Consider the following 21,019-nt stretch of genomic DNA (forward strand, 5'->3'; position numbering starts at 1 on the left):
AAATAAATTGTCATTTTTGTTCCTGAATATATAATACGTCGATAGATTTGTCCATCCTTAAAAGATAACAATTCAAATTTTAATTCTCGAAAGTAAAAAAAAAGTGCAACAAAATTTATCCGTTAATTTCTTGCTTGTTACAGTTAATTAAAGAGTATTTTCAAGGACAAATTTTTCAGCACTTTACACATTTATGGACAAAAATAATTATTTATCCAAAATATAATTTAATATTCATCTTCCCTTTCTTTTTTAATCATTGTAAACATAACATTATGATAAATGCTTAAAAAAATAGAAAAACAAGCATAAGTTACAACAAACATAACAATAAGCATAATATTTATTAATAAGTACAATATGTATATTGCTCTAAAATTTCTATTGTGACATTACTTTACCTAAAATATGAAACTCAAACAAAAATGCACAATCACTAATTTAATCCTTACAAAAAAATGAGATCCAACTTGATTTTAACACTACCTAATGTTATTGCACAATCATTAAGTTAATCCTTATAGAAGAATGAGATCTGACTAATTCGTCCCTAAATGTGTCACGTAAGTCTTTCATTAACGATATTAGATGAATAGATTTATCGCATTTTTTTTTTCACTTTCAAAGATTAAAATTTAAATTTTTATCTTTGGATGACGAATTTATCATCATTCTACACATTTAAAGACAAAAAACAACTATTTACCTATAGAATAATAAAAATATTTCTAAACCCTTTCTAGTATATATTTTACTTTCAAGTTTCAAGAGCCTTACTTTAAACTATTTATTGATATAATAACGCATGATATTCAACTATTTACGTGAGACTTGGAGTCTTGAACCACAAATTGTGAACACACAAAATACATTAAGAACCACATAAGACATCCTTCAAAAAAAAAAAACACAAGACACATTTGTTATTTATCAGTCCATTGCATTAGTATTTTAAAACATTGTGGAAGACTAGAATATCACTGAATCACTGAGTCTGAAACCACAATAGTTAAAAAAAAAAAAAAAAAAAAAAAAAACAAGTTGGATAGAGTTTTGGACAGAAAAATAAAATATTCATAGAAAAAATTTATTGTTACAAGGGTATGTATTTCCTCACTAAAATCATAACACTTATAGAAGATAGAGTTTTTTTTACAGCAGTACATAAAATTTAATTATATATATTATTGCTATAAAATATTTTTACATAAATGTCTAATTATATTTTAAAGTCTTTATTATGTCATCTTGTTCTTTAATAGGAAAAATGAAATATTTTTCAATTAATTTTTAGTAAAAATATTTTATATTGAATCATATAATATATAAATTACACTCTAATACATTGATTTTTTTAATTATAATTTTTTAAGAAAAAATTAAGAATAGTAAATGACAAGAATATATATATATATATATATATATATATATATATATATATAAAAGAATTTTTTTACATTCTTGATGTATTTAAACGAATATTAACATAAATAATAATAATTTGTGTTTACTAATCAAATGGTTCAGAATTTAAAATTTGATCTGAATTATATTTTTTTGGGAGTACACTCGGGTGAGATGAGTTATGAACTTTTTAAAAATTATAAAATTACTTATTTTATTTCAAAAAATTAACTTAAACAAACTTATTTATACTCAAAGAAATTTTAAAAGACTTATAAATTGTTGATTGGAGTGATCTTCAATTTAATTTTTTTAAGTAAAATCTTAAATTTGAGAGTCTTGTATATAAAAAAATATAATAAAATTTTACTAAAAGAGTTCAGTTAAATTTCAGATAAGAGATTAATTATTTTTAAAACTAATAAATATTGTACGTGGTGTTCGAAATTTTTGTTTGAAGAGCAAGTCCCTCACCACAAAATTCCTTCACGGAGAGAGACGAAATACACTCTGTTTTGGGTGTACGGGACAGATAAAATACATTATATATGCAAGTCTGGAGGAAGATAACTTGGTTGTCATGACATGCAATCACTTGTACTGTAAGTCTCAACCATTGTCGGTGCTCAAGGACTCACGAAAATTTAAGGAAGTTGCTGTGTTTACTGAAAAAATTACTACTAGTACTTGATGCATGTTGATGCGAATTTTGCATAGCTTTTACTTATTCCCAAAATTTTACTATTCTCCATTTTTATTTTGGCATTTGACATGAAAAACATAAAACGGTGTATCCCCCTGCCCAATTTCAGTGTATTAGAAATTGGTAATGGGAGAATAATACTAAAATACATAAAGAGTGGAACTTTTTATTGATACTAAAATTCAGTGTATAAAATTAATATTTTTTAATGAGAATACATAATTAAATAAAATAAGATACAATAGTATATATATTCTAATATTTATTGTATTATAAATTAAAATACTCAATTTTAAGAGTGGAACTTTTTTTTTATTTTTTTCCTCTTTCAATTAAATATTTTCAATATTCTTATTTTCTTTTTATGGTTTAATTATAATTTTAGTACTTCACATATTACAAATGTGTAAATTTTGTCTTTTAGTTCTAATTTAGTCAATTCAATCTTTCAAATATTATAATTATGTAATTTTAATTTCTTTTCATCAGTAAGTAAATGTCATTGATTTGTGCCACATACATGATGATAGTGTTGGCAGGATGACTAATTTGACATACTTATCTAAATTGACATGTTTGATTTTATTCATTCAAGTTTTATAATTCTCTAATTTTAATTTCTTAAATTTTACATTAGTTATAAGATTGATTTTGTAGATGAAAATAAAATTGAAGAGAGAGAACGTCAACTCAAATCATTTTCGCTAAAAAAAAGTTAACAAAAGTAACAATTAATATTTATTTTAAAAAAAAAAATAATTTTATAATTATATGATTTTAGTGTTCTTAATTCTAGTTTGATGTGCTAAGGCTGTAGAAAAATATTTTATTATTAAAATACACTTATATATACATATATATATATATATATATATATATATATAAAATATAAGAAATATTTATTATATTTAATGTATTTAATAAACACTTATTATATGTTTAGTAAATACTCATATTATATATTATATATTTAGTTTAATAAATGTTTTCCATATTTATTAAATATATAATAAATATGCTGATCAGTATATTTTAATATTTATAATAAATATTTAATATATACCATTTATCATTTACAATTTACATACTAATAATTTTTGAAAGGTTTGAATAAAAATAGAAATATAAAATTGAACCACGAGTGAATGGACACAACGTTGTAAAAGATAATGTTCATATATATATATATATATATATATATGGTGAAAAACGAAATGAATAGCATCATAGAGTAAGTGAGTGAGAGAAGGAGATTCTGATTTGATCTCTCAGATCTGAGCTTACCGTCGCCGGAATCCAACTCAACCTGGGTCGGATTCTTGGGTATCATCGCATCGCCATTCGTTTTAGCCTCTCAATAAGAGATTTTAGTTCGCTTAAAATTCGAGGTAAAAATTTTTGTTTGCATCCGTCGTATTGGAAGTGGGTTTCAGATTTGAGACCTTAATTAGTGTCCTTCATTGATTTGGATGGTGGGGTGTTATATCTGTAGATGTTGAGCTTTATGTTCCTCTATAATGAGTTGCTTGTTTTTATTTTTACTTTGAATTTTTTGTTAATGTTATTGATTCGTCGCAGGTTTGATTTAAAGTTGAAAGTTGGAATAGCTTAACTGTTGTGTAAAACAACCAACACACACGAGCATGGGAAGCCAAGACAACAACGGTTTTTCTTCTCTTCATTCATGTCTTCTATCTGTGTATGATTGCATAGAGAATTATTCACTGAAACTCCTTGAAATGAATCCCTACTTGAATTGAATGTCTTAATTCTTGGATGAGTAGTGCTACACACCCTGAAAATTTTGTTAGAACTTAGAATTCAACTAGAATTTGACCAATTAAAGGGTGGTCTAAGAATTCAACTTTAAGGATTAGTTATATTGGTCTAAGAATCAACACCATTGCTGACACATTCTAGCAAAAAAAATGAGATTGATTTTCATGTACTGATAGTATAAGATTTTTATACTGTTAACTAGCCAGAAATCATCCTAGATATGACTTTTAAAATAGTTGTCCTTAAAGTTAACCTACTTATTATACATGATAAATCTGTGATTAGATGACAGTGTAAATGCATTCTTATTAAATTCAAAAAGAATTAGTCCATTCTTTTTGTAATTCTTTGATTTTAAATGTGTTCCTGATATTATTTCTTTTCGTGAATTTTCAGTAGAATTGTCATCCAATTCATTTCTAGCTTACAAATCTGCTAAGGTGTTTGTTGCTGGTCACCGGGGTCTTGTTGGCTCGGCCATTGGTCGCAAGCTCACCCAACTTGGGTTCACTAATCTAGTCTTGCGCTCCCATGCCGAGCTTGATCTCACTCGACAATCTGATGTTGAAGCCTTCTTTGCTTATGAAAAACCTGAATTTGTCATTGTAGCTGCAGCCAAAGTTGGTGGCATCCATGCCAACAACACCTACCCTGCTGATTTCATTGCCATCAACCTCCAAATCCAGACCAATGTCATCGATTCTGCATATCGCAATGGTGCTAAGAAACTGTTGTTTTTGGGTTCCTCTTGCATTTACCCCAAATTTGCACCCCAACCGATTCCGGAAGATGCTTTGCTTACTGGACCCTTAGAGCCCACAAATGAATGGTATGCCATTGCCAAGATTGCTGGGATCAAAATGTGCCAGGCTTACAGAATTCAGCATAAGTGGGATGCAATTTCGGGAATGCCCACCAACTTATATGGACCATATGACAATTTTCATCCCGAGAATTCGCATGTGTTACCTGCTCTCATGAGAAGGTTTCATGAGGCAAAGGTCAATGGTGCTAAGGAGGTGGTGGTGTGGGGCACCGGAAGTCCATTGAGGGAGTTCTTGCACGTTGACGATTTGGCAGACGCGGTTGTCTTCATGATGGGAAAGTATAGCGGACTGGAGCATTTGAATGTAGGGAGTGGAAAGGAGGTTACTATTAAGGAATTGGCTGAGTTGATGAAGGAAGTGGTGGGATTTGAAGGGGATCTTGTTTGGGATTCTACTAAGCCTGATGGGACTCCAAGGAAGCTGATGGATAGCTCCAAACTTGCAAGCCTGGGTTGGACACCAAAAGTCTCACTCAAGGATGGGCTTGCTGATACCTACAAGTGGTACTTGGAGAACGTAAATCTATGATTCAGATGGTTAAGCAGAATGTGCCGTGTCAAATTTTATAGGTACTTGTCATTTCACAACGAAGAATTTTTTGTTAAAAAAATAATTATCCAGAGAACAGTACTTGACCAATTTTTCTGTACCAATTATGTCATGTGCAATGAAAATTTCAGTGCTTTTTTTCGTGTTTTCAAAAGATCACGAGATTAAGAACCATTTGTTGAAAACTATGAACAGAGTTTTTATTTCACAATCATATTAAAGGCTCTATCTCTTGCGTTAGTAGTTTTGTTTCAAATATGCATTTCCTGCACCCCGTTATTTTCCCTAGAGTCTGGGCTTTCGGAAAACAATTTATGGATGTGCAGGAAGTTTTAGCCTCAAACCATCGACCCAGCATCACCATGTTGTTGTGGGCTTTCATCTTCATCACTACAAGCCACCATCCAGTCTGTTTACTGAATTTTATGTTTCGAATGTTTTTCTTTCTATACATGAAGGGCCCTCTAAGGCCACTATGTTTCTCATGTTAACAACATTTATCATGACAACATCTTTCAGAGAAAAAACACAATAAAAGTAAAACATCTGGTGATGGGAGAGCTTCGAGCGACAGTTTACTGCATCACCACTAACCACCATAGCCACCACCAACCACCATCTTGGTGGGAGAGCTTCAAGCGATAGTTTACTGCAGCTGCTCTTGGTGGGCATGACACCCACAAAACACCATAGCCACCACCAATCACCATCTCCTCCCTTAACGTTTACTGCATCATCTCTCTTCCCAACCCCATCACCACCGTGTCACGGGCCACCACATAACCTTCCTACACCATCACCACACCACCGCTCCACCATCATCATCAAATATGTCAAATTTGAGCCCAAAACCATCACCCATCACCAAATCCCAACAAAACAACATCAAAACCACCACCCCGTGTCGCAACCACCTCCATGGCTCCACCCATACCCAAAATTCTGCGCGCAACCCTCCCTCTATCACTGTAAACGTCACGCGCGCATAACTCTTACCATTGACTCTAAATCCCAATGTTTATTTGAATCTAAAATTAGAGTTTTGATTTGGGATAGTGAATCTAAATTGTAGGGTGACACAAAATTAGGGATGAAAAGTGACTTGCCAATTTGTATTCTGGTATGATGTTTGTTGAGGCTTGGAGAGAGGGAAGAGATAAATGGAGAAATGAAGGAGTGACGGCAGTCTCATTTTGCTCAATGGAGAAACATTCCAAAAAGCTATTCCCAAAAAGAATGGCTTTCCAAATGACGTAAATATTTTAAAAAAATCTTACGTGTAATTTCACTCAGGCAACAAGTATAGTGACATGACACGTGACATATCTGTGTGATTAATTAATAGTCACATAAGCAGATAACGGATTTTGACTAATTATCTCGGACAAAAAATTTCAAATATTAAGAACCCGATTTTAAAAAAATTTATTAAGGACCAAATGTCAAAAATATGTATATATCAAAGACCAAAAACATATTTAAAGCTTAAAACTAAGTTAACTCTACCTAATAATTAAGTGGTTAAGAGTTTAAGTAATTTATATGGTATGAGATAGTATATATTCAAACTTCAATGCCACAAATGTACCCCAAAATAAAATAATCTCCACCCAGTAATTCAATTTTCTTTTAATTCCAAGACGGGGTAGGGGGATTGGGTGGTATTTTTAAGATTGTAAGGATCAAACACTGCCCATGAATTAGAATTACATAACTGTCCTCCAAACCATGATGAATGTGTACATTTATTCCCCGCTCCCTCTCCAGAAATTTGTTTTCATTGCAATTAGATATCCAAAGTCCAAACCTTATCGTAAGAGATTAACTAGACGAGCACCAAAAAAAAAAAGTGGGATTAACTAGAAGGTAGCATAGAATGTAGCATGCCATAAAACCAGACAAATAAATATCTAAAACTTGGGTAAACATCATTTGGAAGCCTGAATCTGCATTTCGGATTTAGAAAGTATTAACTTATATACGCTCCTATTCTATTTGCATGATATGGTGATGTGTCAAGGAAAGGGAAAAAAGCCCCTCAATTAACAAGCAACAATTTCATCAAAAAGTAATAATATTTCCTTTTCTTTTTCCTTGATTAAAAAAAATGGTGTAGCATATCATACACAGATCAGGAAGCAAAATGATAACTGGAAATCACTAGAACATATGTGGTGGCTATGAAGAAGCAGGATGCCACACCTACCTAGAAAACAAAGGAGCGCAAGATCAATCTACAAAGAATGACAGTTTAATATGTCAATCAAGAATGGTCTGTTATAATGTGAAGCACTACAATGCAAAGACTCAGCAGTAAACCATTCCAAAAAAATCCATTAGCTCAATTCAGGAAACATATATTGTTCAAAATGATGTCTTCTGGAACAATGGCTCAGGCCAGTTATCCTACCACATTAGTTTCCATTGTAGTTTAATATGAGTATATTGCATTTCCAAATTCTTTACGTATTTTGTTCATTTGATGGAATGTGGAGGCTTAAAAAAAAAAGAATTGATTTTTATCAACACTGTTGCTTTGTTGTTTCACACTGCACAGACTTCGCCACAACACATTATAGTCTATTTAAACATAGTAGATTGACAATGACTTCATTTTTATCAACATTGAATGACAAAGATGCAATATTGTTCTTCAATGCTGTCCTCTAACTTTGAGCAAATAAAGATCGAATTGAGTATATGTTGACCCCAAAATCTATATGCTCCCCCATCCCAGCCCTTGCTAATGATCTAACTTCAAAACTTTCAGCAGACTTTCTCAGAAACACTATCAAACTTCAAGAAGGTTAAAAAGAAAGTGCCATAACCAACTCAATCACCAGATTAATTGCATGTAATATCATCTTTATCTTTTAAACCACATATTGAAATCTTATTCTCCCTCAAATTACATACAAAGTGATAAAGGATAAGCTTAGCATCTTGGCAAGTTGGCAGTCTTTATGTCTCTCTTTTTTAATGTGATTAATTACATCTCATTTTACAAGAACAACACTGTAGATAGGGGGAACAACAAACAAAATAAAAAGAGACATGTAACCTTTCAAGTTCAAGAGAAAGTAAGAACAATACAAACAAAATACTTGAAATTTCTGAAACCCCTCTCCCAGGTAGACTAGACACAAACTCTTAGACTCATGTAGAGAAGTTACATCACACGCCAAATTATGCAATACATATTTCTGGATCTCAGAACATAAAACCCATCATAACACTCCCAAGTCAGAAATAAATTTGAATTACTTGATACAAAATACACAACAATCTAAATAGGAAGAAATAAGGCACACAAGCCCAAGCCTCAAGCTTTTCTATTAGATAAAAAGAGTAAAATCACTAACAACACAAGGACAGGGTTGGGATCAGGATAAACTCACTTTTGAGAATTTTGGACATGAAATCAAATTTAGTCTGTTTAAGAATCTTCTTCCAATTCATCAGACTCAGAGTCACTTGCATTATAACCTAACGAAGATGCACCAAAATGAAAAATAGTCACACTAAATTACAAAGGAAAACAACGACGATATTCTGCTAGCAACAAAGGAGGATTTACCTGGACGTTTACCCCCAACTTTCCAAACTGAAGACCTAACCCTCGACACTTTAGTCAGCCAAATTCTTCCCTTCATTCCCAAACCAATAACATCAGCCTTGGAAACAAAAGAAAAAGACAGACATGTACATCTACATTCCACACATCGTTCAAAATTACACCATTGCTCTTTATATTCCATTAACGGTCCATATATTCCACATTTCACACTACGAACTCTTTATATCCATTTCTACAATTACTTCTGTGAAGTACACATTAAAACAACAAATCTGAAAACACAAATGATTGAGTTTTGACATTTTCAAAAGAAAACCTGACCTCATAATTGCAAGCTAAAAAGACTTTTCAAGCCATTACATCTACACTTGATAGAACTTCTTATATTGCTAGACACATGTAGATAGGGATATAAGCATGATATGTGTGTATGTTAGAATATACACGTATTAGGATCATAGAAAGAACTCAAATGCTTACTTCATCCTTTTACAATAATATTTAGATGAAGTTCCTTATGTACTTTTAGCGTTGTTCTCCAAGTATAATTTAAATTTCACATCAGTAACTGACACAACAAATGCTTGACTTTTAAAGAGTGCTGAATACCGAGGTAAAACTCCAATTTTGCTCAGAACTCGGAAGTCACCAAAAGCACTTAAAAGAACTGCAACTAAGTTGTCTTCTTTTTTCTTTTTTTTTTCAAAAGCTAATTCTTCTTTCTTTGGTCTAGTTACATTGACTCCTTGAAGCACTAGAAACCCCAAAATCAAAACTCAAAAGAAAACAAACAAAGGACAAAACTTATATGCAGTTTCTTAAGTCCTTTTTGGTGTTGTTCCCCCATCAAAATTAGAGTTTCACTTCAGTAATCTACGTAATAAAGGGTTGCTGCATTAAAAATCAACATAGGTCACTGAGGTAAAACTCCAGATAGGAGTAAATCACCAAAAGCACCCTAAAAAACTGCATACAGGTTTTTTTTTTTTTTTTGAGTGCATCAAGATATTCCCCAACCGACTAATTCCTTTCGAGGCATAAATATCACCAACGTGAGTATTATCTCTCCCAACAAAACAAAGTCTTCTCCATTCACATAGGTCAGAAATCAAACCCCTGACAACGTATATAAGTTTTGTCCAAAAACAAACCAACCCCAACCCAATGAGAGTTTCATTGAAGTAGACTGAATCCAAGACAACAACAACAACAAAAACAAACAAACAAACAAAACAAAATAAAACAAAGCAACAACACATCTTCTCACCATCTCTGGGAACACCATAGCCATGACAGTACATCTGACCACCCCTGACAGTGGCACACGCCCCGTGCTCTCTCTCCCACTGCTGCTCTCCATGTCTCAATTCCACAAACCGAGGCTTTCTTCTTCCTGAAAAGGGGTGAATTTTTCATATTTCTTCTGAAAAAACAAAATCAAGGGCATGCTTAGATTGAACTGGAACACACAGAGACCGAGAATTGCAATGCGGAACGTAAAGTTGGTACCTTTGTGCTTTAGGCAATGCTATGGCATGCACTTCGCCTAAGGTGGATCTCGCCACCTCTACTGGCGATTCAAGCAGTGGTTTCACAAACCGCTGGTTTGACTGGCGACTTTGCAGTTGCAGGCGCGTGCAGGAGGAACAGGTTGCAGGCTACGGGAGTGCAGGTGCAGGGAGCAGCCTTTGACTCCTTGGGCTTAGGAAATTAAAGAGGATTCGCCAGTAGGTTTGGCGATTTGGGCCAAGTAAAAGGAGTCGCTGCTGGCTTTTGCGGTTTAGGCACTTTAAATACTTGTCTCCGTGTTTCCCATTAATTCAGTGATTTCAACATTTGCAGTTTTAGTGCTCTTGAAAATTTGCAGTTTCAGTGTAAGTGTTCTTGAGAACATACTGAAATCTTCAAAAAGTGGTTCCTTATTTAAATTTGTTTCAAGGTTCCATTGAACGTTCGAAATTTCCAATGAACCATCTGCGGCATCAAATTATTTTTTTATAAATTAGTTTTATATTTCATATGCATGTTCCTTTGTGTTAAATACGTATCCTGTGTTCCCAATTACTTGTGATTTGAAAATTTGCAGTTTTAGTGTTCAGCGTTCTTGAGAACTTACCAAAATCTTCAAAAATTGTTTTCTTGTTTAAATTTGTTTCAAGGTTTCATTGAAGGTTCGAAATTTTCAATGAACCAACTGCGGCACCAAATCTTTTTTTAATTAATTTTTTTATCAATTAATTTTATATTTCATATGCCTCTTCTTTGTGATAAAAATTTGTGTATGGGTTGAAGTAAAAGTATATTGCGTGTAAAATAAGAAATTTTCTGCCATCATCTTTATTTCAAGAAAATATTTTAAATCTGGAAAAAATATTTTGACTTTTAACTGAATATTGTACTTTTTAATTAGGTTAGTGTTGATAATTTATTAGTGTGTTAAAAATTGATGAATAATGTACTTTTAGTTGTGTTTAAAATAAAAAAAATGTTGTAGCATCATATTTATTTGAAGTAAGTATTTTGGGTGTGAAAATTTTTTTAAATATCAAGTTGTAGTATTTTTTTAATTAGATTAGGTTTATGTTCATGGTTTGTTGGTGTGTTAAAAATTTATAAGCGTTCAACTTGAAGGGTGTTTAAAATAAATTTATACTTTTAAGTTTTTGGTTGGCATCATATTTATTTTAATATATTTGTAGTAATTTTTTAATTACCTATTTTATTTTGAAGTTATGATTGTTAAGATTAATTATTTATAATACTAATTTCGTTTATGATTTATTTTGCCTTTAAAATTATTACCTTAAAATTGTTCATGTTTTTTAAGTGTCTACCATTATATTTATTTGAAGTTAATAATTTTTTTAAGAATAAAGTTTTAATGTGAAGTTCCAGTAAAGAGACTTTTTGTGATTATATTTGATTATTTTAAATTTATTATGATTAATTATTTAAAATTTTGTTTTTGTAGATACATGATGAATCCGGTTATAACAGTGTTGTATTTCAATGGAAGGGTACATGAAGAGAATGATGGTGTAATATTTGAAGGCAGTAAAAAAGCGATTCAGATTAAACGTGAAATTAGTTTCAATGCTTTGAAGAAAAAATTTGGAGATAAGGTAAAGTTAGAAAATAATGAAATTATTTCTGCTATCAGTTGTAGATTTTTAGTGTCTGGAAAATATGTTGCGTTGCAAATTTGTGATGACGAAGATGTTGAAACCATGCTTGAAAGTTTTCAACAACAAGATCAAATGTCAGTTCTGGAATTATACATAGAAAAGGATGTGGTCGGTGGTTCTATGTTTCATTCGGCAAATTCTCTTAGATCATGTGGAAATAATTTATCTAATAATGAGGCGCAACCGCCAAGAAATGTGAGCAATTTACATGGTGATGAAGATGATGATGATTATTATCTTGTGTCTAACTCATACGTGGAAGAGTCTTTAGACGAAGATGATAGTATTAACGGTATATCTGATACAGACGATGAAGTCACCGACATCATTCAACCAGTAAGAATTGTTCACCCAACACAAGGTATAATTTCCTGTAAAAAATTACGTGAATATATTTATCATTTGATGAAAATTGTATTTAATGCTAAATAGATATGATTTGAATTTTTTTTGGACTATTAGGTGTACAAGGAATTCAAAATCCATTTTGGAATGATGCTTTGCATTATAATAATATCAACTGGAGTCATCCTGATGAGGAGGACATTTGTGGTTTGGAGATGCCATCGAGTTTTAATGTTGGCCAAGAATTATATGTTGGCATGGATTTTGATAGTAAAGATGCGGTCAAGAATGCAGTCAAACAATATGTTATGAAGGTGCATCAAAGTTTCAAAGTGGTTGAAAGCAAATCGAATAAGTATGTCGTTTGTTGCTTTAATAATAGCGCAGAGTGTCCTTGCCCTTTCTATATGAGGGCAATTTTATCTAAAAAAACTGATTCATGGAAAGTCACACAATGGGGTGGACCACACACATGTCTCAATATGACCATGACACAAGATCACGAGAAGCTTGACTTAGATTTAATTGTCACTTGTGTAGTAGGTACGTATTTTATGTTCATATTATGCTATTCTTTAGCGTTAATTGTCATCTAAATTTTGTTATTCTATTGACAGGCATGATCAGAGAAGATCCATCAATAAAAGTTTCTTTTATTCAAGAGAGGATTAACAGTGAATTTGCGTACAAGGTGTCATACAAAAAAGCTTGGTTGGCGAAACAAAAAGCCATTGCAATGGAATATGGCGATTGGGAAGAGTCATATGCGAAACTGTCGTCGTGGCTAACACACATGCAAAATCATTCTCCTGGATCATATTTTCAAATACTACATGATGATTTTATTATTGGGAATACGGTTAGTCGCGAACACCGTCAATTTCATAGAGTGTTTTGGACTTTTGGTCAATGTAAAGAGGCTTTCAAGTATTGTAAGCCAATCATACAAGTTGATGGCACACATTTGTACGGCAAATACCGTGGAACCCTCTTAATGGCCACATCACAAGATGGAAATGGTGGTGTCCTTCCTTTAGCATTCGCCGTGGTCGAAGGTGAGACGTTGACAGCGTGGTCATGGTTTTTGGCACACTTGCGTGAACATGTCACAGATAAAAATGGTATTTGTCTCATATCTGATCGTCACACGAGTATAAAGTCTGCTGTGGCTAACAAAGCACTTGGTTGGCAACCTCCCCACAGTTATCATGTTTACTGCGTCCGACACATAGCAAGCAATTTCAATCGCAAATTCAATAATGCCAAACAAAAAGAAATGTTAAAGAAATTGGGTAAGATTTCATATTTGATGGTCACGTTTATTTAAGTTTCATATATACTTAAAATTGTTATTCATAACTAATTTTATGCAGCCTACACTCCTTGCAAGCACATTTTTGATCAAAATTTAGAAAAATTTCGTCAACTGAGTCCAGCCATAGCAACATGGATTGATCGCATCTCAAAGGAAAAATGGACGATGACGTATGATAGAGAAGGACGTCGATATGGCCACATGACAACCAACCTCTCAGAATGTATCAATAAGGTTTTGAAGGATTGTCGCAACATTCCCATAACAACATTGGTCAAATCAACGTACAGTAGGTGTCGAAAGTACTTTGTTGAGCGTGGCCGCCAAGCCCAAAGACAGTTAAATGAAGGACAAGTATATTGTTCAAAGCTTATTAAAGAACTTAGGAAAAATCAAGAACAAGCTTGTACGCACATCGTTCGCGTGTATGATATCCACTCCACAAGGTTTGAAGTAGAGGAGATCTTCAACCCTATAACGCAACGTGGCGGACAAAAGTGGGCAGTTAACTTGAATGGTCATCATTGTCAATGCGGAAGGTATTCTGCGCTTCACTATCCATGTTCACACATTATTGCAGCTTGTGATTACGTGAACAAGAACTACTACCAATATATAAATGTTGTTTACACAAATGAGCACATCTTAAAAGCCTACTCCGCACAATGGTGGCCTCTAGGGAATGAAACGGCTATTCCTCCTTCTGATGACGCATGGACACTTATCCCTGATCCAACTACAATTCGTGCGAAAGGTCGACCAAAATCAACAAGGATAAGGAATGAGATGGATTGGCTCGAACCATCTGAGCACCGACAAAAATGTAGTAGATGTGGAGCAGAAGGGCACAACAGGCGTCGATGTCCAATGCAATCTGACCATGGGAGTTGTTCATTTAATTGATTTATGTATGCTACATGAGTGACTTGTATTGGTTTAAGTTGTCTTGAATGTATTTACTTTGTGGTCTTCAATGAAAACGTTAGTTAGAAACATTACATATTTTGGTTTCTGTAGCTTAGTTATTTCTTTAACGTTACTTATTTTGGAATGTAGCAGCCTTTTAATGGCTTATGTAGTTTAACCTTAGGCCCTACGCAGAAAACACTAAACCCTAAACCATAAACCTTAAAGCCTAAACTCTAACCCCTAAACCCTAAACCCCAAACCCTAAACCCTAAACCCTAAAACACTAATCCTTGAAATGTTTGCAGCTTGTGATGATGAACCTTATAATTTGAGCAAATAGGTCAGTGGAAAAGTCCAGACTAGTGCATGTAATGAAATAAAATTACATTTACAAGTTGAAATTGGTGTTCATCGTTAGTTAGTACCATTACTTATTTTCCTAAACCCTAATCCACACACCCTAAAACCTAAACCCTAATACACACACCCTAAACCTTAAACACTAAACCCTAATCCACACACCCAAAATCATAAACCCTAAACACTAAACACTAAACCCTAAACCATAAAGCCTAAACTCTAACACATAAACCCAAATCCACACACCTTAAACCCTAAAGCATAAACTCTAACCCTAAAACCCTAAAACCCAAACCCTAAACTCTAATCCACACACCCTAAACCTTAAAGACTGAACACTAAACGCTAAACCCTAAAGCCTAAACTCTAACCCCTAAACCCTAAATCCCAAACTCTAAACCCTAAACCCTACACCCCAAAACCTAATCCACACACCCTAAACCCTAAATACTAAACCCTAAACCTAAACCATAAACCCTAATCCACACGCCCCAAACCATAAACCCTAAAGCCTAAACTCTAACCCATAAACCCTAAACCCTAAACCCTACCCCATAAACCCTAAACACAAAACCATAAACCCTAATCCACACACCATAAACCCAAAAACTAAACCCTAAACCCTAATCCACACAACCTAAACCCTAAACCCAAACCATAAACACTAAACCACAAGACCTAAACCCTAATCCCCAAATCTATGCAGGTTCTGATGATGAACCATATAATTTGAGCAAATAGGTTGGTGGAAAAAGTCCAAACTCATGATGTAATGAAATAAAATTACATTTAGAAGTTGAAATTGGTGTTCATCGTTAGTTAGTACCATTACTTATTTTCATTTTTCTACTTTAGTTTTTTTTATAACTTTATTTATTATTCTAGTTTGATGCGCGACATAAACTGTATCCATAAGTAAGGCTTAATAAATGAGATACCATAAATTAAGTTTCAAATTCAAATTACAAACATACAACAACAATTTTAAACAGAGACATCAAAATCATTCATTATGGTGTACGTGATGGCGTGAGGATGTGCCACATGGTCGATCCCACCTTCGGGCTTGACGATCAGGATTTCTTCTTGCGCGCTGTCTCTGCCCTTCTTGCTCAGCTTCAGCAGAAAACTCGTGATGCAAATCAACCCCTTATAAGTCACCCATATCAGGTATTGCTCCGGGTACATTCCATTATGGAGCTAATGGGGCGTTAGGTGTTGCCATTGGGGCATCATGTTGCTGCAAAGGGGTCATAGTCGGCCATGAAAAATGAGGATGTATTTTCGCAACACCACCAAACGAATGTTCGCTTGCAGACATAACATTGTCATGACCTTCGAAAGAATACTGATACATCTGCGAAGGATACTGAGAAAATGTTGGTGGCATGTAATACATTCCATGGCCACGCTGCTCCATTTGTTGGGAAAAATCTTCCGCTTTAACAACCTCCCTTCGTCTATCAAAACCCCGAGTTTCAACACTTGATTGAAGCATGTGAAACAGTTGTGGGGGAAATCGACGCTCTGATGCTGAACCATGTACCACAGGCTCAGTGATCCTCTCTTGCTCTTCCGATAAATCGTTATCTTCTCCACATAAGGCACGAGATCATCAATTGTCCATGTGTTCCTCCCTTGTGGTGACACCATATACTGTAATGTCTCCGCAACTTCACCCTGCAATTATTAGGGTCAGGAAATTAATGTTGATGCTTTAAAAAATAAATTGAAGTTAAATATTTAAAAAGAAATAAATACCAATGTAGTTGTGTTTGCATTGTTTGGGTCGACAAACATCTTTGTTTTTCGCCTATACCAGACCATGTAATCGGAGTTAAAACTCAATAGGCCCTCCTGTCGAAGATAAATGTCGACCCTAAACTCAGCTCGATTGTTTCACTGACTAATCATTGGGGCCAACAGCTGGAACCAATTTTCATCTTGTTTGTCTTTCAGCGTTAGCCCATGGATATTTAGTGGTTGCGAAGGAGACTCTAGAATAGGTTGTTGCATTCCAAATTGTCGCAACACTCTTTCGGGTTGGTGCCACTCTACAACATGGAAACAAATGAGTGACACCACTATGCACCACGCTACACTACCAACCAAACAAATAGGAGGCAACGTCGACATAACAGTTATTGTGTAAGGCTCCCACAGAAACTGCATACAATTACACAGTTGTTAATTTTGACTTAAACATGACATTTTATTTATTATTTAACGAATACATAACGATTTTCTTACCTCATGTCGTTTCATGATATCCAATTTGCGACGAAAAACTATGAGATCATCATTGCCAATTGGTTTCCATGTCGCAGCCACCTACAAAAAAAATATGAAATAATTAGTGGCGACGCGTTACATTATTGATTATTTTCAAATGAAATCTTATTTTTAAAACAACTAACCTGTGTCCGAGTGGTTTATTTTCTATAACAGGAGGAGTCCTCTTTGGAGTCAAAGTCGTGCAGCGTTCCCATGCCCACATTTGGATTAAGATGCACATACCTCTGATTGATTTAATTTTTACCTTTGTGGTTGTTCTACGTTATCGGCATGGATATTTATTTGTGAAAAATGGTGAGCCAGCCAACTTAATATGACCACACTGCCTTGAAGTTCCCCTTCTTGTGGTCTGACTCCCAACAATTTTTCACACAATTCAGCCCAATCAAGATTAGTCTGACCAATTAATGGTGCTCCATCAACACGCAGACCTAATAATACAAAGACGTCTTGAAGAGTAATCGTACACTCTTCGCATCTCATGTGAAACGTATGTGTTTCGAGCCTCCATCTTTCAATCAAGGCTATAATTAATGACGAATTTATTTTTAGGTACCCATCTTCATTATCCAATAAAATTCAGATTGTCGAAGCAGATGAATAATTTCCTCTGATATTTCTTCTTGTCCTTGATAGATGAGGACAGCTCGTCTGATGTGTAATTTTATGTCTGGTTCCCCATTCCAAACATGTTCTAAAACATGTTTAGCTTGCATCCATAAAACGTCTCAATCTATTGGACCAGACTTAATGAGTATACTAGATGAAGATGACGACGAAGATGTCATTGATATTGTAAAATAAAATATGATACAAAAAATTGACAACAAAAATTTTACATTAAAATAATTAACTACAGTTACAAAAAATCAATTAAATATACATACCACATAATTAAAATCTGAATAAATAACAAAATACATCAATTTGAACAACAAAATATATGATACAAATAATAAAATTTAAATATACTATCCAAATAAATTAAAATACAAGCAAAACTTAAAATACTAACTAAAATACTCTACAAATAACAAAATTAAAATTTAAAATACATACATAAATTTAAATAAATGACCAAATTTTTTTTCCAATTAATATAATTTAAATTAAATAACATATATTATATAAATAAATTATAATAAATCCAAAAATTACTATGTAAACATAAATTTAAGCAATATATATAACATCAATAATATCATACAAACTAAATAAATTCCATACAAACATTCTAACTAAAAATAAGTACCATATCCATAATAACATTCTAACGTAATATATAAAATTTTAACTAAACCTAAACTATACAATAACTAAAACTAATTAATATTAACATTCAAACAAAATAATTTTACCATTCTAACTAATTAACTTACTAATAACTTACAATAACTAAAACTAACGTAATATATAAAATTTAAATATACTATCCAAATAAATTAAAATTCATGCAAAATTTAAAATACTAACTAAAATACTCTACAAATAACAAAATTAAAAATTAAAATACATATATAAATTTAAATAAATGACCAGATTTTTTTCCAATTAATAAAATTTAAATTAAATAACATATATTATACAAACATTCTAACTAAAAATAAATACCATATCCATAATAACGTTCTAACGTAATATATAAAATTTAAACTAAACCTAAACTATACAATAACTAAAACTAGTTAATATTAACATTCAAACAAAATAATTTTAACATTTAACTAATTAACATACTAAAAACTTATAATAACTAAAACTAATGTAAATATATAAAATTTAAACTAAACCTAAACTATACAATAACTAAAACTAATTAATATTAACATTCTAACTAATTAACATACTAATAACTTATAATAACTAAAATGAACGTAATATATAAAATTTAAACTAAACCTAAACTATACAATAACTAAAACTAATTAATTAATAAGAACTAAAACTAAACTATATAAAATTAATAAGTTACAGTATTTAAAACTATTTCATTATACATTAATTTAACAGAAACTAAACCTAAACTATATATAACAACTAAAACTAAATTATACAAAATTAATTTAACAAGAAACATCTAAATAAATAAAAGACACAATATATTAAATAAATAACTTACTAAGATTTTCAGAGGAAGAACACGAAGCAGAGATGAAGCTTCTCCTTCTCGCAAGAAATTTTTCTTGGTCAAAACTCAAACTCACTTTTTTTTACCAAGTACCAGCGCCTTGTTCAATTCGTTGAAGTGGATTTTATAATCCACTGGAGCTGAAATCGCCAGCACTAATGGCGATAACTGAAGCCAGTCAAAGCTCCAGCTTGCCACACTGTACCGTAGCCCTGCACTGCTGCACCATAGCCCTGCTCCTGCACCGTGTAGCCTGGGCGCCTGCACCTATAAAATCGCTAGTCAAACCAGCAGTTTGTGAAACCACTGGCTGACTCGCCAGTAGAGGTGGCGAGATCCACCTTAGGCGAAGTCGCTAGCCATGCTGGCGGTTTACGTGCCATGCGTCCATTCCGCAATGAACTCGCCATTGCCAATGGCGGTTTGCATGGTTTATGCATGCATGCTACGTTAAAAAGAGCACCATACCATGTCAGAATTGCTTTCAAAAGGACCCTATTTCGAGAATAAGTTTATAAAAGGGACCCCTTTTGGGTAATTTGTCATTATTAGGCGTCGTTCATAGCTTTTTTTTTCCTCCAACAGCGTTCTTGTTACTTATATATATATATATATATGAGAATTATGTGTCGATAGTGTGAAATTTTTTTTATTGGATAACACTGGAATAGGCAATTAAACTCTCTACTAACTTAATGTCATATTATCTCTCAAAGATGAAGGGAAGAAATCCAATAAGATTTCATTCATGAACAAAAAGTTATTTTAGGGTTTATTTTATCTATTTCATGATTAGAAGTGGGAGATACATTTTATACCACCACCATATCATTATGAATCAAGAGAGATAGTTCAAGAAATAATATATCTATTCATTCTATTAATAATTGACAGAGTAAGATATATTATATCTTACCATATTTGCTTTTTTTATTGATTCCTTCAAATTGAGTCAAAAATATTTCTTGAATGAATTATTCAATTCTAGAGATGAATGGAAAAATCACTCTTTATTGATTCTATCTCCTCTTTTTTATGAAGAGGATGAATCTTTTTACCGATGAATCATAAAAAAATGGGTTCAATCTTCTTGCAGGAATCATTTTTATAGACAACGCACGCTGAATTTATGAAAAAAGGGGTGATGAGCTTTAAGTGTGAGTAAACTCCACTCAAAGATTAGTCTCACGATCGATCCAAATGATTGAAACTTGTAGAAAACCTTGAGTGCCACTAAAGAACTTAAGATTCTAAATATAGTGGTATCAAATAATTTTTTTTCTCTCTCTCTATCTCTCATTCTCTCTCTCTATATATAATTTAAGAAAATAATTTATACAAATAATATAAAATAATTTACACCGCCATCTAATCATAATAACCACGATGTATAATAAATTTACTAGCTTTTACAATAATAACTTTAAACAAAATTTTATTTTTATAATTTTTATTATACCACTCATGTATATTTTTGTGATAAAATAATTTATGATTCAATTTTTTTAAAATTAATAATTAAAAATAGAAATAATAAATAAATAAGGATGTATATATATCAGCACACTTTTTTTTTAATTTAATCTTATTCATTCCTTAAAAAAAATAATCTTATTCAAATTTAAAATATCTATATATTTATA

General features: G+C 32.5%; 1 protein-coding gene and 1 long non-coding RNA gene across 3 annotated transcripts; one reads left to right on the top strand and one right to left on the bottom strand.

The window, feature by feature from the left end:
* The first annotated feature begins 3,312 nt into the window (after window positions 1-3,312).
* LOC114396454 (putative GDP-L-fucose synthase 2) lies at window positions 3,313-5,490 on the top strand. The gene is made up of 3 exons (XM_028358435.1): window positions 3,313-3,495; window positions 3,686-3,772; window positions 4,283-5,490. Exons 2-3 carry the CDS (start codon window positions 3,751-3,753, stop codon window positions 5,239-5,241), a joined length of 981 nt encoding a protein of 326 aa, XP_028214236.1. The 5' UTR covers window positions 3,313-3,495; window positions 3,686-3,750; the 3' UTR covers window positions 5,242-5,490.
* A 1,251-nt stretch (window positions 5,491-6,741) lies between these two features.
* Window positions 6,742-10,850, bottom strand: LOC114396455. Of its 2 annotated transcripts, none has more exons than XR_003663302.1 (5): window positions 10,349-10,850; window positions 10,107-10,232; window positions 8,840-8,909; window positions 8,661-8,748; window positions 6,742-7,087 (listed from the first exon to the last, which is right to left on the bottom strand). It is a non-coding gene; the product is annotated as an uncharacterized LOC114396455 (long non-coding RNA). The 2 variants fall into 2 exon arrangements; XR_003663301.1 differs by lacking the exon at window positions 6,742-7,087 and adding an exon at window positions 7,142-7,468 and having other exon boundaries at window positions 10,349-10,848.
* Window positions 10,851-21,019: the final 10,169 nt, after the last annotated feature.

The sequence above is a fragment of the Glycine soja genome, chromosome 18 (assembly GCF_004193775.1).
Source record: "Glycine soja cultivar W05 chromosome 18, ASM419377v2, whole genome shotgun sequence".
Classification (NCBI taxonomy): domain Eukaryota; kingdom Viridiplantae; phylum Streptophyta; class Magnoliopsida; order Fabales; family Fabaceae; genus Glycine; species Glycine soja.